Source organism: Mesoplodon mirus (assembly GCF_964341445.2).
Source record: "Mesoplodon mirus genome assembly, chromosome: 14".
Classification (NCBI taxonomy): Eukaryota; Metazoa; Chordata; class Mammalia; order Artiodactyla; family Ziphiidae; genus Mesoplodon; species Mesoplodon mirus.
The window spans coordinates 2,093,403-2,118,392 of record NC_138990.1 but is presented as its reverse complement, the minus strand read 5'-3'; the positions used below and the strand labels follow the sequence as shown (position 1 = coordinate 2,118,392).

The window sequence follows — 24,990 nt, the reverse complement described above, 5'->3', positions numbered from 1 at the left end:
CCCCCGCTCCCCGCAAGTAGAGAAAGCCCATGTGCAGCAACAAAGACCCAATGCAGCCAAAAATAAATATATAAATAAATGTATTTTTTTTAAAACATATAGTAGAAAAAATATGTATATAATATGTAGCAGAAAACCTAAACAATCAACAGAAGGGTGGAAATAAAGCTGATAAAATTCTTGTGATTTAAAAAAAATAAGAAAGGAAAGATTAAAAATGGAAAATAAAAAATATATATAATTAACTTAGAGGTACATTTCAGAAAATCCAATAGTCAACTAATAGAAGTTTCCCAAAAAGAAAACAGAGAAGATGAAGTGAAAAGAAAATTTCCCAGAACTGATGCACATAGCCTGCCAGACTGGAATACCTCACTTAGTATCTAGCATTATGAATTTAAAAAATACCCACACTAAGTCATATCATGAACTTTCAGGACACCTGAAACAAAGATCCTAAAGCTTGCAGAAAGAAAAATTACAGGTCACAAATAAAAGTTCTGGAATCAGAATAGCACAAGGCTTCAAACAGCAACAATGAACTATGGAAAACAATGAATAAATGCATTTTAAAGTGCTTACCTACAATTGTACAGTCTATCAAACTATCAATGCAGTAGAAGAATAAAATAAACCCATTTCAGACATGCAAAAGCCTCAAAAAATTTACATCCCATTCATCTTTGGGAAACCATGGAAGGATATGCTCCACCAAACAGGGAAGTACACCATGAAAGCAGCAGCTGTGGATCCAGGAAACAGAAGAGGGTGTACGAAAGGACCAGGGTGAAGGCAAAGAGAAATCTCAGGGCAAGAGCTATGCCCCAGGTGTAGAGAACCACCAACGTGCCTGTCGTGTGTTGAGCTGTGCTCCCGCAAAAGTCACATGTGGAAGCTGTCCTTAACCACCTGGACTTCAGAATGTGACTGTACTTGGAGATGGCGTCTTTAAAGAGGTAAGTTTACATGAGGTCATTAGGGTGGGCATGAATCCAATATGACTGGTATCCTTATAAGAAAAGGAAATCTGGACATAGACACAGAGGGAAGACCAAGGGAAAAGATGGCCATTTACAAGTCAAGGAGAGAGGCCTCAAGAAACCAGCCCTGCCAACACCTTGATCTTGGACTTCTGGCCTCCAGTACTGTGAGAAAATAAACATCTGTTGTTTAAGCCACCCAGTCTGTGGTACTTTTTTATGGCAGCCCTGGCAAACTAAAAACAGTGCCCAACCTAGAACAGGTCAAGAACAAGTCCAATCAATCCAGGAAAGATTTCAAACAAAAAAGAATCTGATGTGTTTACCCTATCCACACTGAGAAATGTTACAGTGGTGTTAGAGATTTGGAGGATGCATTAGTGATAGGTTCATAGGAAAAGACACAAACAAAAATGAAGGGGACAAAATGGTGTAAGAATGGAAACATACTCGTACACGATGGTTCAGAGGTGAATGATACCTAGCAAATAACATAAACTTAGAATACTGATATAACCAAAAGTTGGGAAATAACTATCCTGAAAAGATGAGGGGAACAGAAGTGTGTATGTGGACAGATGATGTGAAAGAGCTAAATTCCCATCTTCCACAGCAGGAAGTCAACAGATAGTATCAGAAACTGAAAAATCAAGACGTGGTAATATAAGCCTAGTATTTAAATATGGAGGCAAATATTAGAAAATAATGCTAAAATACTTAAAGTGGTTGCCTTTGGGTAGAAAATAATGCAAAAATACTTAAAGTGATTGTCCTTGGGGAGTAACAATCAGGGGATAGGGCAGGGGTGCTGATGGGAAGACTACTCTTTTGCATAGAAATCGCGGTAGAACTATTTGAATTTTAAACTATTGGGTTGGCCAAAAAGTTCTTTTGGGTTTTCTGTAACATCCTGCAGAAAAACCCAAACGAACTTTTTGGCCAACCCAATACTTACCTGTGTTTTTTTTAATAAAAATAAACAATTTAAAAGCTTAAACAGACCACTAAAGACCTTTAAAAAAGTTTGCTCGTCCCTTTAGCCAGAGGACTTTCAGTGGTGTGATGTGAGCAGAAGCCGGAAACACAGTGTGTTTAAGAATAAATGAGACACGAGATAGCAAAAGGAGACTGGTTTTCAATAAGCTGTGTTGATAAATGAAATGGGATGGGGACAGAGAGGACAACACGATCAAAGAAGGTTTTCAAAGGTGGCAGTGCTTAAGATGACACTTCTGCTGGCAATGTCCTCCTCAGAAACTGCTTGCCAAGGAACTCCTTAAAACTATTAGATTAGCTGGACTCCCATGCCTGTCCCTGGTGGTTCTTTTTTTGCCTCACCAGTTGTCTTGCTGCGCCAGTATCTTTCCAAGGGAGAGCTCACGATGTATGTGAAGGAACAATTCCACAGAGCAGCCTTCTGGCAAGAAGAACTCTTGTATCTCTGTTAAATGTGGCGGGCAGAAAAAAACTTTCTGAGCCACCACCTAGATGACAGGTAGCAACCTGACTGAGCCCATCAGACACAGACCAGGGAGTAGCTGAGTTCGAGCACTGCCTTAGGGTCAGGTTCCACATGCTGTTCATTTATAACACAGAACAGAGAAAACAACCATCATATGCAGTATCAGACTTTCCATGATACAACGCTTCAAAATCAGAGACTTAAACAATGAAGCCAATTTGCCCACGTATTCATCAAATATTTACCAAGGCTTATGATGTCATGACAGTTAGACCCTTTCTTGAGCAAACAAAGGTTTCTGGCTTCCTCTGCAACTAAAAATAATTAACACCTCCCACATGATCCAGCTGTGTGTTCCAGAGGTAAACTAGCAGAAGGGGCAACTTAGAAAAAGTCAAGGTCAAGGCACCATTCCACTGTGAGAGGCAAGTGGAGAAAGACTGCAGCAGGTTACGTTCAACAAAGAAGCAACAACACAAGGAGCCATGCAAGTCTCCCCAGATATTCCAGGCTTTAAATGTCGCACCCTATTCTGTTCATCAAGCAACCTTTATAGTCTATAAAAGTTTTCAAGTTTTCTGGGTAGCTCCACCCAGTTGATAACAATTACCCTGTCAGGTAAATTACCCAGCATTTAGCTTTTATGTTTACCAATTGGTCTCTCCTGCTCAATTGACAATCAATCCCTAAAAGTTTATCCAGTGTTAGATGGCGTATCTGACAATTCAGTGAAAGGAAATTGGTCAAATCCAACAATAGACTGCCAAGAGAAAGAAAGAAATGTCTAATCACAAAAATACTACAACTAATTACAAATAGTGATTAGATTCTAAAGAGATTATCTCCTAGGTAGATTTTAATAGAAATCTTGAACAGTTTGGGGCCGGGGAGGTCGGGGGGGAAGATACCCTGATGATTGGGTAATAACAGAACATGACAAAAACACTATAAATTTTCTGCACACACACACACATGCATACACACACACATACATACACACACACACTAACATTACAAGTCTAGTCAGAAGGAAATACACCAGAAAAGGAAGAGAATTTTTAAAAATAATTTACAAGGGATGTTCTTTATTACTTTTATCAGTTCTAAAATATCATCCTCCTTTAAAAAAATTTAAGACTGGAATGACAGATTACTTCCTTCACTGTTGTAAATACTGCAAATTTATCAGCGGACCTAAGTATCAATATAATTTTTCCTTAAGCTTGAACACATAAGGGAGCACTAAAATAGATTATAAACCTCATTTGATCTGATTTTATAAAAAGTCACTCTGGCTGTCTTCAGTCCTGTTCTGTCTCCAGATAGATTTCCAGGGTAGGCTTGTGTCACTTGGTCCATCTATAACAGGTCGGATAGGGTAGTCTGTAGTAACTGCCAGGATACCACCTTCTGTTCTGTGCTGCTTGACTGGCGTTTGGCTTTACCTTCCAAGAGTACCTCCTGTGGAAACAGTCCTCTCCGTGGGGACCAGGAGGAGGAATATGGCCTCTCTGGTAACTGTTCTGATTCTGTGAAAATTTTCTTAAACAAAACAAAAGTAATACACCATTATTAGTTTTAATAAATATATATAATAAGCTTTATAAAATTATACATAGATACTCTGGTTCTACTGTTTTCTACCTGTGTGATTTTAGCAGATAAAATTGCTTAATCTTTGGATTTCGTAGTTATTTATACAATAGAGGTAATAATACCTTCCATCTTCATGGATTGTTTTGAAGGTAAATTAAGATGATATACTTCAATTACCCACCACAATGCCTTGGCACACTGTAGGTTCCCAGAAGCCTTTCCACCTTTCCCTATAGAGATAAATGCCCATACTATTCTAATCAGATACATTCCCTCCAAGTGTGGCAGGGTTGACATGAAACAGAATAAGCTATTTATTTTTGAAACCAGGAACCTACTTTCACTTTATAAGTAAATACAAATATAAATTAATTATAAAATGTAGAAATTCTAACCATGGCACATGCAGCAAATTTGGAAAATTAATATTTAATTGTTTCAAAAGAAACATCAGTAAATCTAATATAATCATACAAAAGAAAATTTGGAAATCTGAGAAAAGTAAACACCCCCAAAAACCCCTCAATCCCACTTAATCTAAGTAAACTGGTTAATATTTACTTTTGGTCTTTTCCCCCCTAGCATCTTTTTTTGACTGCTGAATCATAACCTATTATTTTCACTTATCATAAGTAAGCTTTCACTTTCAATGGCTTTATAAAATATCATAGTATGAATATAATAATTTACTTAGCTATTCTTCATCGTTAGAAATGCAAGCTGCTACCAATTTTTCCACTACTGTAAATAATGCTGGGATTAACATCCCAGAATATATACAACTGTATCCTAAGCACCTAGTCCAGAGTCTGATACATAGTAGGGAGTTTGAGAAATGTGCTGAATGATTAAATGCATGTAGATTTTTCCATATTTTTACGTATTTCTGTAACCTCATGGTGGAATTACCAGGTATGAACATTTTTATGGCTATTACAGTTATGTTTCAAAAGGGCTATACCATTTTTCAGTGCCCCTGGCAACACAAGCAACACCTTTTTGAAATGTTTACATCTGCTAAAATGCCAAAACATCTTTTTGAAAACTGAAAGTTTACAATGTGCTAAAGTACTTTCTTAACTCATGTAATAATCAACAACAATCCCAAGGTATATGTTATTAAAATTTTATAATATTATTAAAATTTCTATCTAACTGATAAGAAAATAGGAATTTAGAGATCTTACTCAAGATCACATACAGGGTGAACAGCAGAGCCACGATGCAAACCCAAGTCCAGCCTGACAATCAATACAGTGGACTACCTTGTCAAAAACTTGCTAAATTAATAGCAAAACAGCAAAAACTATTGTTGTTTAATTGTACTGAGGTTTTTCCTGTTTCCCAAGTAAAAGTATGTTTGTGATTTATGTGTTCAATCCCTTTGCAAGTTTCTCTACTGGAAATTTTACCATTTTCCCTGTAATTTTAATTTACTCTTTAAATAAAGCAGCCTTCTTTATTCTGAAAACTATACCACTATTACTGCAGCCTAAGAATGTAAGATCCTTTCTGACACCCACATCAAATTATTGGCTTAAACTAAGTTTAAGAATCAATGAAAATTTCTAAGTCCTCTTCCCAACTGCCTCTGAAAAATCACCTGTTCCCCCTCCTTTACTTGATTTTCCAGCCCTAAATGCAAAATACGGAACAAACAATACCTCCTGGTTGACACTGATCAGCAAGAAAACACCAATTCTTCACATTATAATGTGTTTGCACTAATTTATAATATTAATTTCTATTTCAATTCTAGAAAAAGGGAAAGCAGAGATACCTTTCTGATTGCTGCAAATCTCGGGTCTGGGTACGGAAATGCCGAGATGTTGGGTAACCTGGGGTCTGACGTAGGTTATACTTCAGTCCTTGGTTAGTAGACTTATTACCTGTGTGACCTGGTTCCATCATACGCGCTGAGTCTTCAAAACCACTTGTTCTGGATACACTGGAATCCCGATTCCTTAAACAGAATGTTTCCACAAAATATTACTGGTCTGCAAATTCAGTAGCCAATTTAGTGACTATATTTTGGCCCGTGAAAATAACAATTCCATCCTCCCCCCATTCCTATTTGTTTAGGTTTCCTCGAGCAAGTAAACAAGCTATAAGAAGAAGGGGTATGTGCAACTTAAAGGATATAAAAGTAGATCTTCCTAACCACAAATATCACATATAAAATGCAACTTACTTTCTGATGGGACCATTCCGAAGGTCTTCAATGTAGTTTTGTCTTTCTAAGCAATGTCCACGGCTCCTATTGAATACTGAGGAGCAGACGAGCTGTTAGAAATAACTGTGCAAAAAGCAAATCTTCCCCAGAGAAAGCAGATCAAAGCTGAAATCCAGGGACTTCCCTGGGGGCGCAGTGGTTAAGAATCCACCTACCAATGCAGGGGACAGGGGTTCGAGCCCTGGTCCAGGAAGATCCCACACGCCACAGAGCAACTAAGCCCATGCGCCACAACTACTGAAGCCCACGTACCACAACTACTGAAGCCTGTGTGCCTAGAGCCCATACTCCGCAACAAGAAGCCACCGCAATGAGAGGCCCGCCTACCGCAACAAAGAGTAGCCCCTGCTCGCCACAACTAGAGAAAGCCCGCACAGCAACGAAGACCCAACGCAGCCAAAAATAAATAAATTTTAAAAAGAAAAAAAAAATGCTGAAATCCACTGACTAATTATTCAGGCTGTTATATCTCGCTATTTCCAGATACATCCCTTTATAAACTTTTGGTAAAAGGTTATCTTATGTCAGAACAAATGAATTACAAACTTTTCTCTTTTTCCAAAATTTGAGAAATTCCCCTACACTTATACCTTCAAATTTTATAAAAAGGTAAAAGTAGTGACAACCCTTATACTTACATTCAATTGCATCATCTGGCCACATGCCTTCTACATCAATCAAATATCTACAAAACAACAAAATTCGAATCAGTTGTAAATAAAAAGAAAAAATCAAGGTTTTGCAAAAAAGGTCTAATTTCGCTTTACAAATATAGATATAAAAATCCTAAGAAAGTATCAGCACATCTAATCAATAATTACTAAAGAATGATATATACAATGATTACAAAAAGGCGTTATTCCAAGGACGCAAGGATAATGCAACTTTAGAAAATCTATTAATATAATTATTTACATTAATACAATAATTAATAAGTGAAAGAGAATAAAATACAGGACCAAACTGGCAGATGTTAAAAAGTTATCTGGGGCTTCCCTGGTGGCGCAGTGGTTCAGAGTCCGCCTGCCAACGCAGGGGACGCAGGTTCGTGCCCCGGTCTGGGAAGATCCCACATGCCGCGGAGCAGCTGGGCCCCCCCGTGCACCATGGCCGCTGAGCCTGCGCATCCGGAGCCTGCGCTCCGCAACGGGAGAGGCCACGACAGTGAGAGGCCCGCGTACCACAAAAAAAAAAAAAAAAAAAAAAAAAGTTATCTGATAACATACAACAGTCAGTTTCGATCAAAATGCTTTGTACACTCAAAACAGGAAACTTAATATGACAGAGTATTCATCAAGAACCAACAAATAACAAAAGACAAATTAGGATAAATATTAACATCATATCTAAAAAACCCTATCTAACCAACCATAGGAGCCAGAAACTTAGGAATCACCATCACTGACGGCTATTTCTCCCTCGGCCTCATCCTCAACCCACCACCAGTGCTAACAATGAAGCTGCCTACATACCTCTAGAATCTGTGCACAGCTTTCCACCAAAATGACCACCACACCCTGGTCCAAGCCACCATTATGCCCAATTTCTACAAAAGTCTCCTAACTGGTTTCCTTGCTTCCACTCTTTCGCCCTGCAGTGTATTCTCCACTCGGTAGCAAAATGATAGGTTGAAAATGCAATTGGGTATGTTCCACACACTCACCTTCAACAAAAAAAATTCAATGGTTTTCTATTACTCTTAAAGTCTGAAACTTTAAACGTAAGCCTGCACGATCGAGCCCCTACCCACACTTGTAGTTCCATTATAATCACATGCTCCCCCAACAGCCCCACCTTCCTGGCCAGTTCCTCCAACACAGCATATGCTTTCCTCTTGTAGGGTCTTTTGCTATTCCTTATGCTCAGAAATCTCTCCCCAATGTCCCTATCTGGTTAATACCTACTCATCCTTCAGATATCAGCTGAAACATCCCTAAATAAACCTTCTCTAATCTCCAGGATGAGATCAAATCCTCCCTAAAATATGCTCTCATGGTACCATGTCCCTCTCCCTGGCACTTGTCAGAGTTGTAATTCTACATGCAGAGTATGATCCTTGAATATCTATTCCCTCTCTGGACTGTTAGAATTCACAAAGGGCAGGTCAAGTCTCTTCACTCACAAAATTTCAGAAGTCTTTTTGCTAGCGCCCAGCACAGTGCTTAAACATAACACGTGCTCAATAAGTACTTCCTGAATGAACAACCATAAATTGGTACAGTGTAGCAACATCCACCAAAAGCATAAGGGCATAAACTCATGCAGAAGTCCCATTCTGAGTGAAGTTAACTGAGACAAAGCATATATATTCATAGGTGTTCACACAGGAATGTTCATTACTTTGACGTTTTACAATATCAAAAACTTCTGACTTTTATATGTTCATCAGTAAGCAAAGGAACAATGCAGCCTTTAAAAAAAAATGGGACCTAATGAAACTTAAAAGCTTTTGCACAGCAAAGGAAACTATAAACAAGACGAAAAGACAACCCTCAGAATGGGAGAAAATATTTGCAAACGAATCAGCAGACAAAGGATTAATCTCCAAAATCTATAAATAGGTCATGCAGCTATTAAAAAAACAAACAACCCAATCAAAAAATGGGCAGAAGACCTAAATAGACATTTCTCCAAAGAAGACATACAGATGGCCAAGAGGCACATGAAAAGCTGCTCAACATCACTAATTATTAAAGAAATGCAAATCAAAACTACAATGAGGTATCACCTCACACCGGTTAGAATGGGCATCATCAGAAAATCTACAAACAACAAATGCGGGAGAGGGTGTGAGGAAAGGGAACCCTCTTGCACTGCTGGTGGGAATGTAAACTGATACAGTCACTATGGAGAACAGTATGGAGGTTCCTTAAAAACTAAAAATAGAATTACCATATGACCCAGCAATCCCACTACTGGGCATATACCCAGAGAAAACCATAGTTCAAAAAGACATATGCACCACAATGTTCATTGCAGCACTATTCACAATAGCCAGGGCGTGGAAGCAACCTAAATGCCCATCAACAGATGAATGGACAAAAAAGATGTGGTACGTATATACAATGGAATATTACTCAGAGATAAAAAAAGAACAAAACTGGGTCATTTGTAGAGATGTGGACGGACCTAGAGACTGTCATACAGAGTGAAGTAAGTCAGAAAGAGAAAAACAAATATTGTATATTAATGCATATATATGGAATCTAGAAAAATGGTACAGATGAACCGGTTTGCAAGGCAGAAATAGAGACACAGATGTAGAGAACAAACGTATGGACACCAAGGGGGGAAAGCAGGGCAGGGCGGGGGTCGGTGGTGGTGAGATGAATTGGGAGATTGGGCTTGACATATATACACTAATATGTATAAAATAGATAACTAATAATAACCTGCTGTATAAAAACTAAATAAACTTTTAAAATTCAAAAATAAATAAATGAAAATAATAAACTAATTAATTTTAAAAAAAGAATGAGGTTGGAAGACTGTCAAAACAGCACACAGATCACACACTCGAGCCCCGGAAGACGGGGAACTGCCTTAAGTCCCCCACTTCAGATGACATCTCCCTGCCTCACAAGTCTCAGTCCAACTGGGCTAGCTTTGGCAAGGGGATGGAGCTGGATCAGGAGCCGCTGCTGCCATATCTGGATCAAGTTCCAGTTTTGGTCTATCATCCAACACCTAGCCAGACTCGCCTAGCAACTCAGCTGAGAGGAACAAAATAGGATAGCTCAAAGAATAGGCATACAGCATCAGCCTAAAGGAGTTTATGACCCTGAAAGAAATGGATCAGAAAAAAGGATCCGGGGGACTTCCCTGGTGGTGCACTGGCTAAAGATTCCACACTCCCAATGCAGAGGGCCCGGGTTCATTCCCTGGTCATGGAACTAGATCCCACACGCATGCCGCAACTATGAGTTTGCATGCCACAACTAAGGAGCCCAGTGGCTGCAACTAAGACCCGGCGCAACCAAATAAATAAAATTTTTTTAATATTATAAAAAAAGATCCGGGACTGTGTGATCTGTATGATGGACTTCGCTTACGAGAACCCAGTTTGATTTCTGCTGTGTATGCAGATCACCTGGGCTGTACAGATGACTGGCTGATGAGATCCCTTACGTGCCCCTCCTGCATGGAGACAGTTGATGCAGCACTGCTTTTGTCCTACGAGTCTAACTGAGTCAGTGTCTCTCACCTGACTTCAAGAGAACCATCATCTTTGGTGGTTTTGATCTTTTGTCGTTGAGCCGACAGAGCCGGGGATTAGGAATGAAGATCATGCATGAAAGTTTCCTAAAAATTCCTGAACGGCTGCAGATGCTGGGGAAAAGTACGTGATAGTTTAGAAATTAGGGGGAAAAGTAGGATGCTATTTTCATGGAAAGCCTTCACCCAGGGTTTAAAAATATAATTGTATTTAGATCTTGTTATTGCTCCAGTACATAGGATTTGTGTAAAGTGTTACAGCACCTATATATGTTTCAATTGTGTGTCAAAGATTAGGATAAAGATAGCGGTTGTTTTTCCTACGTGAGATAACTTTCTGCTTCCCCCTACCCAAATTCTTTTCCTAAGTTGCTGGCATTTGGGTCAAGGTTTTATTAAAAGCTACATTTTATATAACACTGGCACAAAAAAAGTAGTTTTAAGCTTGTTTGCATGGTTCTTTTTTTTTTTTTTAGAATAAACACAGAGCATTTATTTTTTACGTTATAGGAACTCCACAGTTAAGGTCCCATTGTCCTTTTGCTGTGATTGTTGTTCCTATTGATGTTGCTGTTTTCCGTCTTTGCTGGTTCTTTCTAATCTACCATTTGTCATTATTGGCATATTATCATCTCATGGTCACAAGATGGCTGCTGTAAAACCAAGTATCATATTCTCACAAAACAAGGAGGAAGCAGAAAAAGAGTCCAAATGGTCATTTTCCTAATGCATATTTATCTTTCTTCAGAGAAAAATATCATTCTCATAAGCACAGTAACAGCCTTCCCCTAATTACTTATTTGCCGAAACAGACTGATATGACCATTCATAAGACAATTCATGGCAAAGAGGGATATAATAATGACTGTCTTAGCCTAACAAGGATTTATCCACTAAAGCTGAATGCTTCACTCCTCAAAAAAATCATAAAGTTCTATGAGCCAGGAAGAACTACTGAGTGACTGTTAAGTAAGCCATCAGAATTGTTTGTCCAAGACCATATGATTCTCTTTTTCCACTGGAAATGGAATTTATTGCCTTAGGTCTTTTTAAACAGTGTACTGTTACTATTGGGGCTGGCTCTGCGCTTGAAAACCAGTTTATTTATAACCTGTTACAAGTGCTATATTTGTTTGCAGTTAAGAAATGCAGAATTCAAAGTGACCTCCTACCTTGTAAGCAAACTGAGATTCACTATCCCTCTTCTATAAAAAAAATGAGTTAATGTGTCCAGAAACTAACTCTAGTAAAGTGGGGTTTAACATTACCCTTCCTTATGTGTTTCATCTGATTCTTTTGGTTGTTAACACAGTGATAATTAAAAGTTAAGGTAGATTTTAAATATTAAGAATTCTGATTTATTGAGCTTGAATTATGCCACCATGCTTAGGTAAAAATGAAAGTGGCACCATAGTTAAACTGACAAAAGTTTCTCAGTTGTAACAATTTTGAGTTATTCTTTCCTGTGACCTCCTTCCCTGTTGTCTTCAACCACAGCAAAAGGATACTGCATGTCTTCTTATTGTAGTGCTGAGGTTACTGAAGTTATATAAAACACACCTCAGTCTCTGTTTCTTGGAAGGAAAGTCCTGGTAGTTGACTGACAATTCTAAGCAGGGAGAATTAAGATAAATGTGTTTCACGTTTTGCACACAAATGCAGAATTTGTATAATCACAACTTCACAGTTGTGATATCAAAAAAGAAGCAATTTCTCCTTTATATTTTTCTTGCAATTAATGTAAGCCCACTCTGAATCTCTAAGCTTCTGAAGTGTTAGAAGTAGAGATGGACTACTAAAGATGTAGTTGTAATGTTTTACCCATTTAGTATTGTGTTTATTTTTGCTTATGTACTCGAAGGTGACATATTTGTTCAGCTCAGTGATATTACAGCTAAAAAAATCATTCATTAGTAAAAGAAGAAGCAATCTCAACCTAACAAATCAGAAGTGTTTCTTATTATTTTATATTGAGTTGAATATTTGACTCTTAACACTTTTCTACATACAAAACACAGTCTCTTGAAGGGTTCTTCATAAGTACATTATAGAAGAATTTAGTATGTCATAAGCACTTAAAGATTTGACATTCAACTGTAGTAGTATCCATGTTGGTTAATTTTCTTACGAGCCCCATGATGAGTTTGAGAAAAACTGAAAGAATTAGAGTATCAGGTTCTATTAAATTGTTACATGTATCTTGCGTAAGTTTTTGTTCATTAATTTATATCCAACTACATAAAGCAAATTTGAGGAAAAAAATATTAATAAATAAATAAATAAATAAGAATGAGGTCTCCAAATATTTTCATAGGAAGATGTCCATCATATATTAAATTATAAACCAGAATGTCTAAATACTATACCATTAAATCATATGTACAGTCAGTTCTGTATATCCAACGGTTCCATATCCTGCAGATATGGAAGGACGACTATACTACACCATTTTACATAGCGGACTTGAGCATCCGAGGATTTTGGTATCTATGGTGAGCCCTAAAACCAATTCCCTGCAGATACCAAGGGACCATTGTATATGCTTATATCTCCATTCTTTAACGTCTGAAAAAATATGTGCTAAATTATTACTGGTGGTAACCTCTGAGTAGTGGGCAAAATTGCCTTGCACTTCATACATCTCTCTGACTGCAGTTTTCTTTGTTTGTTTTTTTTTTGTGCGGTACGCGGGCCTCTCACTGTTGTGGCCTCTCCCGTTGCGGAGCACAGGCTCCAGACGTGCAGGCTCAGCGGCCATGGCTCACAGGCCCAGCTGCTCCGCGGCATGTGGGATGTTCCCAGACCGGGGCACGAACCCGTGTCCCCTGCATCGGCAGGCGGACTCTCAACCACTGCGTCACCAGGGAAGCCGTTCTGACTAAATTTTTTGCATTCAGCTTACATTAGCTTACATTACTATCGTAAACACAACAATTTAAACATGGCCTGCCTCTTAGGGTTGGCAACTCACCTGCAGATGAGGTAGCCAGTCCTGTTTAAACCATGGGTACAGTGGACACCAATAAGTTTGTCTATAAAACAGGAAATATGGAATTCAGTAAGCAAAGTAGATACACTAAAAACAAGTTATACAATTTTCTGAAGAGTAGCCTTTATTAGTTATCACAACACTACCAATATCCTGAAAAGGAAAAACTCTGAAGAAAAGAGTGTTTTTGAAGGAATGTACTATGAAGAATTAACTACTATAAAGTCAAAATTCATGGTCTCTGGGAAATTTTGCATAGCCTCCAATCAGATGCAATAGTGTGGACTGGAGAATGCCCATCAGGAACTGATTTGACTACAGAAAAAGGGAGTGGAAAAAAAAAAAACAGGCTATCAGAAGATTGGAATTTGTTTTTGAGTGAAACAAATGGAATGCCTTCACTTTTAATGCTCAATATTAAAAAGGACAAACAGTTTCTGAAGGGCTCTTGAGGTCCCAAAGCACTTCCATTCCTTCTCTCATTCACTGCTCCTCACACGCCAAGGGTCTATGTGCCTGTGCAGTTCTCGGGTAAGTAGCACCGTGCTTATTTCACAATGAAAAAGTAAGGCTTGAGACGTTAAGCCCAAGCTGCACAGCAGGCAACAGAAAAAAAGACTAGAATCAAGTCTCAGATTTTTCCAACTATGCCACAGTATTACATGGTCCAGCACTTAAAAAAAAATTATTTGAGAAAGTAAATAAAAAACAACAACACGTAGCTGTTCTCTGCAAAAGGTATGTCTGTGACTAGGTAGTGTCTGGCATTCGTCATCTCCTGCCTGGATTACTACCGCCCTACAGTTCTAACAATCTCTTCTATTTCAACTGATCCTCCACATGGAAGATGTTATCTTTCTAAAATAGAAACCTGGCTGGATTGCTCTGTTGCTTAAACATCTTCACTTAGCACAGAATAAAGCCCAAGTTTTTAGCACAGCATTGAGAACTCTTTATAAACAAGTATCAGTCTGTCTCTCCAACTGAATGGTAAGTTCAAACTATGACTTACAAGGACCTCCATCCTCCACCTCCCTCCTTTCCCCTGCCAGCCTCCCTGACCCCATTCTCTACTGCCCTGCCCTCACTCACTTTCCCCTGTCCAGCTACACTGGCCTCCTTACTATTCCTCAAACATGCCAAGCACAGTCGTGCCTCAGGGACTTTGCACCTACTATTCCTTCTGCTTCAGAACACACTCTCCCAACCCATCTCCACTCTCCCAGATATCCAATGGCTTGTTTCTCACTTCAAGGCTCTGCTCAATCGACATCGTAATAGAGGGGACTTCCCTGATCACCTACCACATTCCCTCACCTCTTCATCTTGTTTTTTTATTCTCCAAAACATTTACCACCACTTGACATTCCACATATTTACTTATTTATTCATCTCTCTCCCGCACTAGAATGTAAAGTACATAAGGGCAAGAACTGTTAATACTGCCTCGAACAGTGCCTTCAACTTAGAAGGTGTTATATAAATATTTGCTGAAAAGGAATGTATGAATTCCTTGCCCTTTCACACTACCCTCTAGTCACACCAGAGGCTGCCCCTCCAGAGCACAAGTTCAAGCCCTGTGCCTTTGGTACCTGTCCCCAATACCTGTGCTGTCCTTTCCTCATTCTGGCAAAATCCTCTTCCCCCAAGCCCAGCTCAAACGCTGTCTCCTCAGTCAGGCCTTCCTCAATTTCTCCCCTATATTCCTGCTGCACTTGATTATTTTATTATAATTAACCCACTTATAGTCACTACATGTTTATCTTCCTAGATAACTGTAAGTTGCTACTGAACGAAGACTTCTAGTCACCTCTGTATCCCCGTGCCCTAACAACAAACCTATAAGGCTCTCGGGATTTACTAAAACAATTTATTGTCTGAGTCTCTTCGAATTCTAGGGAGTGGATAGTATAGTCTCGTCCTCATTATCAGTAAGCCTGGCATCTGTGGGAGGGGCTTATAGCAGAGGAAGCCACCAATGGATCATAACTAAGGTCCTGAGACTGCATTGGCAGAGAGTATGGTGAAGTTAGCCCACTGCATGCAGAAGACCCACAGAGGAGTCAGCATATGCAATGGACTACACTTGGTATAACATGTGAACAATCAAGGTTTACAAACGTGTTCTCATGCACTTGTAAGGATCTTCTAGCCCACGCGGAGCAGACAGAACACACACAAAGGAGCCTGGAGGAAGTGAGGAGGCCGGCAGCTGCACCCTAACATCTTAAGAGGTCACATTTCTGTGACTACAGTTTACACAAATCAGAGAATTTGCCTCCTTTCTAGACACCCTGGTTATCACAGGCAAGGCCAAGCCTCTCATGTTTTAAAGCTGAAGTACAGGGAAGATCTGAGAATAGGGCTTAAGATATTTAAGAGCTAGGACCTGCATTAAGCAACCAGGTTATAGAATGAAAATTTATCTTGAAATTCCAGTCTCTCCCTCTCTCTCTCACCTCCTATCTCCTATCTTCCCACCTCCATCTCTATTCCTTCTCGCTACTCCCTGTTTTATGTATATATATGCATCATTATATATATATATATGGAATATTTACTGTCTGTTAGGTTTATTTAATAAAGTGCACACTCCTCAGGCTAAATTTAGAAAGAGGACAAAACGAACACTTTCTCATGTGGGTCAGTGGTGTTCCAAAAACAAAAGATTCCTCAGTCTTAAAACATGGCAAATACCATGTTCCTTCTGATAGTTAGATGGTAGAAAAAGGAAAGTGGATGCTTAAAATTCAGACGCTATTAAGGCCTACTATCAAGAGAGTAGATCTTAAAGTGGAAACAAGAAAACACCAGCCTTTTCAGTTTTTCCTGTCTGAAGATAAGAGGTGGTAGTGTTCTTCCTCACTTGCACCCAAAGTGTAAAAGCAGCAAAAATATCTTAAACACATATGATGAGGAAGCCACTCTTCTGGTCCACTCTGTTTTGTTTTGCTTCTAGGGATCTGTCTCACTCCGAACCTTTGCTTTTTGTTTTGTCTTTTATATACGCTAAGAACCCGAGAGTCTTAACCTTTTCTTCCACCTCTCAACCAATAAATAGGACAAAAGAACATTTTTATTTTTTTATGTATTTTACATTCAAAGTTTAAAAAAAGAGATAAGTAAGCTAGTTCAGTTCGTATTTCTCACAAAAATCACTTTCCAAACTAAACTAAATTGTTTGTGACCATAAACAGGAAAAACACTGTACTCTATTAGCACCATCTGACATTTCCATGTTAATGTTATCAAACACAACAGGCCTAATGTCAGAACTATTAAAAATGTTACAAATCCCCAACCCCACTCACAATGCATACCAAAGTACAGGTAAAGGGAAAAACAAACAAAAAAAACAACTCACCATTATCTTTATTTTCTTTCAAAAACCCATTAACAGCACATTGGAATTTAAAAATAGTGTCATCATCTGGCACCTGATGCCCAATTGTACAAATTTTTAAATAAGGAATAGTTTCTGGTAAGTCCTATAAGGCAAAACCATGAAAATATGTATTATTTCCTTTGTAGGGAAAGAATAAAAAATTAAGTAGAGAAGGCAGACGATAAACCAAGAGAGGACATTAAACTTAGTATGTCAGTCATTCTGATAAGAGCCATTTTTTCCAAAGCTGCTTTAACCAGTAAGTATCACTTGATTTTCATTAAAACTGCAGAATGGACAGTTACTAGGCATGCAAAAGGAAAAGCAAATCTATGTGAATGAATGCACATGTAACTCAAAACGATATAAACAGTTCTACCTACATTTATTTTCTATCTTACATTTCAAGGGCCATAAAGCAGCTGTGATTTAAGTAGAATAGTAGAATGGAGTCAGAAGAACTTGGATTCTAACTAGGAAATAGAGCAAATTTCAGGCATTGTTGAGGACTGGTATTCTTGGGGTACGAGAAAGTAGACTATCAACAGAAGACAGAAAAGGATAAGTGAAAATTCTGTAGTTCTGAAAATAAATGGAAAGTAGCAGTATGGACCTATGACATATTTTATATTAAAAACAAACATACATAATTCCTAGCTCTGACTACTGAAAAAGTCTAGAAACAACAAATGTCATTTCAAAAGGACTCAGGAGTCACTGAGAAGCTCCAACTGGCCAAAGATACGGACTCAGTTAGAATAATAACTGTAGCGGAGTCTACGGTGATATGAATAAATAAATTTTAAAAAATTGGTCACCACTGGAGGATATTTGTGAATCAACTCATTATTTTGAAAACTGTTAAATAAAAGAAGAGAATCATGCCTCTACAACTGGGCAACCAAATAGCTGATGAGGGGAATCTTCTCCTGACAGAAATATACCCAGCTAATAAGTGAAAAAAGAACAACAGAATTCACCATTTTTTGAATCCTCAACTGAATTAATGGATGTAGGTATGAATCATCAGTGACTGCTAATATCACACAAAGAGGCAATTATATGTCTCCATGGAAGAACACATCATCACCTATGAAACTGTCTTGTCAAAACAAAACAAGCAAGCTTCATTCTAATCAACTACCAATTTACAGGAAATAAAAGGATTGAAGAATATGTTAACAACACACGGAATGTAATCATCAAAATCTAGATGGGACAAATTACCTGGTTTCTTTAAAAATAAAATTCAAGGCGGAAAAGAAAAGTGAGAGAGACATGGAGGGAGAACCTATAGATTAAATAAGGCTTCAGAGACCTAACAACCAACGGCAAAGTGTGGACCTTATTTGGATCTAATTCAAAATTCTAAACAATTTTTTATGACATTTAGGAGATAACTGCAAATTTGAGCACTCACTGGGTATTTACTATTAAAAAATGATATTAAGGAATAAAAGTCCTATATTTTAAATATACACACCAAAAATGTATAGGTGTAATTACACGTTGTCTCGGAGCTGCTTCAAGATAATACGGAATACGGTGAAACAGGTGGGGGTATAAATAAAATATGACAGCCATCAGTTGGTAAATATTAAAGCTGGATGAGTTCATGGGTATACAAGGAACACTCCCAGTATTTTGCATACTTTTGTATATGTTTAAACATTGTGATAATTGTTTAAAAACAAGACGACACTGTAGATAACAGTTTGGCAGTTTCTCACAGGTTAAACGTAGAGCTACCATATGATCCAACAGCTCTGCTACCACCTACACTGCACAGCTAAAAGGACTGAAAGCAGGGATTTGGACAAATATTTGTACACCAGTGACCATAGCAGCATGATCCACAATAGCTACAAGGTGGAAACAACCCAAGTGTCAATCAACCGATGAATAACAAAATGCAGTATATACACACAATGGGCTTTATTAAGCCAAAAAAGGAATGTCGTTTTGTTACATGCTATAACGTGGATGAACCTTGAAAACACTAGGTTTAGTGAAATAAGCCAGACATAGAAGGACAAATATTGTAGATTCCACTTACACGAGGTACCTAGAAGAGGCAAATTCATAGACACAGGAAATAGAATAGAGGTTACTAAGGGCTGGTGGGAGGGAAAATGGGGTTGTAACTGTTGGATGGTTACAGAGTTTTTGTTGAGGATGATGAAAAGGTTTTGGTTATAGACAGTGGTGATAGTTACACAACACTGTGACTGTATTTAATGCCACTGAACTGCATATTTATAAATGGTTAAAATAAATGTGATTTGTGTATATTTTACCACAATAAAAAAAGAGGAATAATTGAGTTGAAATTTCAGTTCTTCCTTGTCCGAGAGTCAGTTTCATCGTCTGTAAAATTAGTAATTGTAGTTGTCTATCCTCTGAGCTTAGTGCAGAGTAAGCACTCAGAAGGAGATCTCAGTACTACTTCCACTTCAACAGCAAAGGATTGTTGTGAAGATTAACTAAGTCAATGGATATGAAAGAACTTTCTAAATGGCAAACTGCTATACAAACATTAACAAACATTAGGTGTTACTGTCTCCCAAGGCCACGGAACAGGTCAGAAGAAGGATAATTCTTTTGCACTGGTATGTCCTACATGGGCCAAGAGAATATATGGGTTTCTGTACAATATGAGATGGTAGGTATTAGGAAAAGAAAGCATAAAACTTAGAGAACAATTGTCTTTTACCCTGATGCTTAAACATGCTCAGGCAACTGCTTAAAATAAGTGCTAAAGACATAATGGACATACCTTTCTTTCCTTTTAGGCTACCACTATTCTTACTAAAAGTTTACTTCATTTTCAAAATACAGAACATGGAAGCTTATAGAATTTCTTAAGCATATCTAGGGCCTACTGCCAAATACTATAGTCCAATTCATATCTTTCATCTCATTTTGAAACAGCAACTACAAATGTGTATTTAAGGAAACCACTAGCTTCCCTTTCCGAACCCATGAAAGGCGGCCAGGATTCACCTTAGCGTAAGATGATGACTACTGAATTACTATGTATTATGACAGTATCAGAAAGGAGGTCGTTCTCAATTACGGGTTCCGTTTACCTCTGGCTTGTAATAGCGGCGCGTGTACGTTAGGTCAATTATCAGTCCAAGTTCTTCATTCTGTTCTTGGATTTGATTAAAAAGATCCAAGGGGGAAAAACGTTCTTCTGGAGCGAGATTCTTTTCAAAACTCTGTCAGAAAGAGCATGTGTTTAAAATCCTTTATTATATTATCCATTTATTGAAACCCTGTGATGCTAACATATGAGATTAAAAGTAATGTTTCCTCCTCTGGAATTTACAAGCGATATTACAATCCTTTCTTCCAGAGATATTAGACGGAAGAAAATAAGCTCACTTCTATACATTTATTTCTATGTTTGTTTATTTCATGTTGGTCTCCTAACCAGACTGTAAACTCCCAGAAGGCAGGGACCACATCAGTTTTGCCTACCACTGGATTGCCAGCTCCAAGCAGAGTGCCTGTAACTAGACACATAAATAAATACTTCTTGAATATCTACCTATATGAAGGATGGCTTTCACTGCTAAATATTCTTTTATGTATTTGGCTTATTGATGTACTCTGTTCCATTGATCTGTTTGGTTATTCAAGTGCCGGCAACACACTTTTCTTTTTAAATTAGTAGGCTGGTTTTAGAGAAGTTTGACATTCGCAGCAAAACTGAGCAAAAAGTACACAGTTCTCACTTATACCCTCTCTCCTTCATCCCACACAGCCTTCCCCATTATCAACATGCCATACCAGTGTGCTTCATTTGTGAGAATTCATGAACCAACACTGACACATCATTATCAATCGAAGTCCATAGTTTATTATATTCATGGTACAAGTAACTGACTATTTCTTTATTTCTAGTATAGTCATCCCCAAACATTTACATACGGAGGTATATATTACTTTCTTATAAATTACTTTATTCTTTATTTATAGTTAGAGCATTACATTGTTTTTTTTTTAATTAAGTACAAAAGTAGGTTCTATTTATCTATGAATTCCATTTCTGGATAGTAAAGGAGGTATTAAAAAGTATTTGCTATAAAAAGGGAAAATGGAGTACGACGGGGTTGAGAGCCAGGGCTCTATATGGCGAATTCAGATTTCTGGAAGAATACGGTATTAACTTTTGCTTACCTTTTTTAAAGGAACTTTGAAAGCAATGAAACGAGTCCCAGGCATCCGCTGTCCAACTGGGAGATAGTCTTTCCACCTATTAATATATCTTTTGTTAGGCAAATTTTATGTTAGGCTGTCTCCCTGCATAGGATGAATGCGCCTTGAAAATGGAAATCATATCCCTCTACAGTAGGTCCCTCTTCTTTCTGCTTTGCATTTTGCTGCTCCACCTATTCAACCCCAGCTAGTAATAAGCTATACTTCCCTGTTCCTGTTTTCCCATCTTGAAAACAGATAAAAGGAAACAAAACAATGCAAAGGTCTCAACAAATAAGGGATATCTAAAACCAGAGAGATGGCCAGAACTTCTGTATCCCTGATAAAACCTAGCCCGATGTTGAATACTATCATTAATACATGCGAGTTGACTGAAATAGTTTAAACTCAATTCTTCCACATCACAGTTTAGTGTTAGTCCTCATACAAAACCTGATAATAAAATTCCTTAATGCTAGGAATCACAGTGAACAATAATATCTGAACTGACTTCTGTAAGATGAGTGAGAACTAAGGTTAATTCAGTGTATCTGAAGCATAGAAAGTGAGGGCAATAGTGGCACAAGATGGGGCTAGAGAAGCAGAGAGGATTCTAGACCACGCAGTCTTAAAGGCCAACAGTTTGTTTTCTATTCTCAAAACAATGGTTTTGAGCGCTGTCTATGAGCAATGTTCCAACTTGCTTTTAAGGTTTCTTGTGTGAAGAATGGATTGGAAGGAAACAAGATATATGACACGAGTTAGGACCTAATTGCAACAGACAGGCAAGTTCAGTATTAGGATGTTGAGGAAGAGCTGACAGATTCAAAAGAAATTCAGGAGATAAACTGAAGCGGGCTTAATGGGCTATGAGATGGAGGAAAGGAAGGTCTTAGGGAATTAAAGGGTTTACCGCACAAATCATCAAAGTCTCAAAATTACGCATTTGAACGTACAGAGGTAGATCTCTCAAATGACACCGGTTAGGAAGCACCAGTGCGCCCTTTATAATTCCCAGAGACAACGCAAATCAACTGTTTCGATGGAAAATTCGGCAGTACCCGTGCGTTTTTTCACTCAAACTTAGTTCCAGTTCCTCTTACTCACATTTTCTGTGGCAAAACAACACAGCTTGAGGAATAGAAAGGGATTCCGTTTTGGTAATTAAGGAGTGTCCCCAACACTCACAGTCCCATCTTAAAAAGCAGTCCCTCTGCATTTCACCCGAGGAGCAATGGCCAGAGCCTCCCTTTTAAAACGATGGGGGGAAATCAGAACATCTCACACTGTCCCTTTCAGCCACTGTGACGACCAATACCCCCGAGCACAGCGCGGACGGGGCAGCGCGCGGGGGCAACAGGGACAGGAGACAGCACAAGAGACGAAGCCCAGGCCCAGGGCCTCTGAGCTCCACCGGCAACGCCCAGGGGCCGAGGCGTTATTACCTTTCTGGGATGTGGTTTCCGCCCTTCTTCTTGGCCGACGAACGTCCGGAAAAGCCGCGACCCTGACCCCAGCGCCCACGGGCATGATGCCACTGGTTCATGTGACCCCCAAGATGCCGCCCACCCAACACCAAGAGTGCCAAAGTCGCCAACCCAGCGCCGCCGCTGCCAGCACAAGGCCCCGAACCACAAGCGCCTAGTCACAAGCCGACCCAGCTCGCGGGACTCTTTCTACTGCGCATGCGCCACGGCCCGTCGAGATGACGTCCTCACGCCGGCGGACTGAGACGCTTCATTAGGAAAGAGGACTCTGATGACTGCAATTCCCGCCTTAGCCGGAGGATGGTAGCAGAGGTCCATTAGTTCGTGTGTGTAGCCTTCAGAATTCCAATAAGAAGGGACATGGAAAGTTGTCCAACTCTCCCAGTTTGTTGTGTGGTTCTTTCAGATATTTAAGTGCTTATATTCACACTTGTTGTATCCTGTCTGTATTTGTACGTAATGGATATCCTGTATTTTATATAAGAGCTGCATACTATACATAGTCTACAATCTGTCTTGCATAGTGATTTTCCCAATTTTTGCGTACATCCATTCTATTCTCTTTAATAGCTGCATAACATTACATAATTTATATGACCAGTCCAATACTGATGGACTTTTAGTTGTTTTCACTTTGGGGTTTTGTTTTTTATTTTTTGTTTTTGTCCTCTGTTACAGATAGGCTGCAATGTGAACATCTTTATACATGTGTATAGCTATATATAAATTTCTAGACATAGAATTTCTGGAATGAAAGAGACGCAAACTTTAAATACTGAAAGATTTTCAATCAATCTAATCTGCCTAATCAACCTTTCAAAAATATTCTATCAGGGTGGGCCAACTGAGATAACAGTTATAAAAGGGTTTTCCAATGTTTAAAATTCTCTTCCCACTTCAGAAATGATTACAATAAAATGTGACTCTTTTTGCCTATCTTTTATGTGTGCCATTTCTCTAAAATTCTTTTTATCTTCTTTTTGATTAAAAAAAATTTTTTCCTTTTCTTGTTTGTTTCTCTTAAGGCATTATCCATTATGTTCATTCACTCATATTATTTAATTTAATTAATTAATTAATTAATTTTTGGCAGTGTCGGGTACTAGTTGCAGCACGTGGGCTCTTCGTTGCAGTGCGTGGGATCTTCCTTGCGACTCGTGGGCTCTCTTGTTGTGGTGCGTGGGCTCCACAGCACGTGGGCTCAGTAGTTGCGGCGTGCGGGCTTAGTTGCTCTGTAGCATGTGGGATCTCAGTTCCCCAACCAGGGACTGAACCTGCATCCCCTGCATTGGAAGGCGGATTCTTAACCACTGGGCAACAAGGAAGTCCCCACTCGTATTATTTTAAATTTAGTCTTCAGTTCTGAAAATTTTTTCTTTTATTTTGAATTCTGTCCTGAATTCTATCATCTTACCTAATTCTGGTTTATGCTGTTTGTTCATCTTTTTTTTATTATAGTAAAATATACATAAAACAAAATTTAGTATTTCAACCATTTTCAAGTATACAATTCAGTGACGTTAAATACATTCACAATGCTGTGCAACCATCAGCACTATCCAAATTCAAAATAATTATGTCAAAAGACGGAGCAGGACCTCAGAAAGATGGAGGCAGCAGCATAGTTTCTGAATCTCTCCAAACCCTTTCATGGAAGAAGATCAGCTAAAACCAAACACCCATAGGTGGCATTTATCAGCATTTACCATTTCCAGAACTTTTGCACCATCCCAAACAGAGACTCTATAGCCATTAAACAATGACTTCCCATTCCCTCCTCGATCCACGTTCTTTCATCTTTTCCATTGTTTTTCCTAACATCATTTAGCCCACTTTGAAATAATGTTACAGTTTTGATCTGTTTTGTGGACCTGTCTTTTCCAACTTGATTTTATTGTCTGAAGAGATGCTATTCTGCTCCTTATTCTCCTTTTTCTTCTACTACCTCTGTATGGGATTTGATCCCAATCCTTTTCTTTTATTGATTTTTGGATGAAAAACGTTTTAAAGCACTTTGAAAAGGAGGTGCGAGGCCATGTGGAAACATATTCTTCATGGCTGTTTCATCAATGCTTCACTTATACTGTTTGGAAATAACTGTTTTCCAGGAGGCATAAAACAGTGGGTTTTATCACTGGACAGAGTGCAGAGAAAGGACCCCATGAAAGCTGATCCCCTTAGCAAAAATGATTTAGTTACGATTTCACCCAAGACTGGTCACAACCCAGCCTGGGAAACTCAATGAACCAGAGACAAGGTATCGTGCCATCTTTCCTTGTCTCTGCCTCAGCTCTCCAGGATTGGTCACCTACACATTATTAGTAATTATTAGTTGGTTCCTATTCATAATTACTATCAGAAGACACAGCACTTATGGGCCTAACGACACTGCCCAGCTACGCACCATTCTTCTTCGTTTTGGCTTCCCGTCCACCAGCAG

At 38.7% G+C, this 24,990-nt stretch overlaps 1 protein-coding gene and 1 pseudogene across 2 annotated transcripts; one reads left to right on the top strand and one right to left on the bottom strand.

Annotated features, from left to right (window-relative positions):
• Positions 1–3,494: 3,494 nt before the first annotated feature.
• On the bottom strand, positions 3,495–22,732 carry DUSP11 (dual specificity phosphatase 11). The gene is made up of 9 exons (XM_082643165.1): positions 22,509–22,732; positions 21,046–21,121; positions 19,950–20,081; positions 16,840–16,963; positions 13,458–13,518; positions 6,910–6,956; positions 6,230–6,305; positions 5,819–6,001; positions 3,495–3,984 (listed from the first exon to the last, which is right to left on the bottom strand). Exons 1-9 carry the CDS (start codon positions 22,607–22,609, stop codon positions 3,789–3,791), a joined length of 996 nt encoding a protein of 331 aa, XP_082499291.1. The 5' UTR covers positions 22,610–22,732; the 3' UTR covers positions 3,495–3,788.
• On the top strand, positions 8,272–10,460 carry LOC309815884 (RING finger protein 11-like; annotated as a pseudogene). Its single transcript has 3 exons — positions 8,272–8,292; positions 9,745–10,078; positions 10,285–10,460. The product of its transcript is annotated as an RING finger protein 11-like (transcript).
• Positions 22,733–24,990: the final 2,258 nt, after the last annotated feature.

Excerpts from the sequence above, each read along its gene's own strand:
- DUSP11 (XM_082643165.1), bottom strand. The coding sequence starts at position 22,609 with ATGAACCAGTGGCATCATGCCCGTGGGCGCTGGGGTCAGGGTCGCGGC. Across the intron at positions 20,082-21,045 it reads TCAAAGTTCCTTTAAAAAAG|AGTTTTGAAAAGAATCTCGC; the intron begins GTAAGCAAAAGT and ends TCTTTCTGACAG. Across the intron at positions 6,957-13,457 it reads ACTGGCTACCTCATCTGCAG|ATATTTGATTGATGTAGAAG; the intron begins GTGAGTTGCCAA and ends GTTGTTTTGTAG.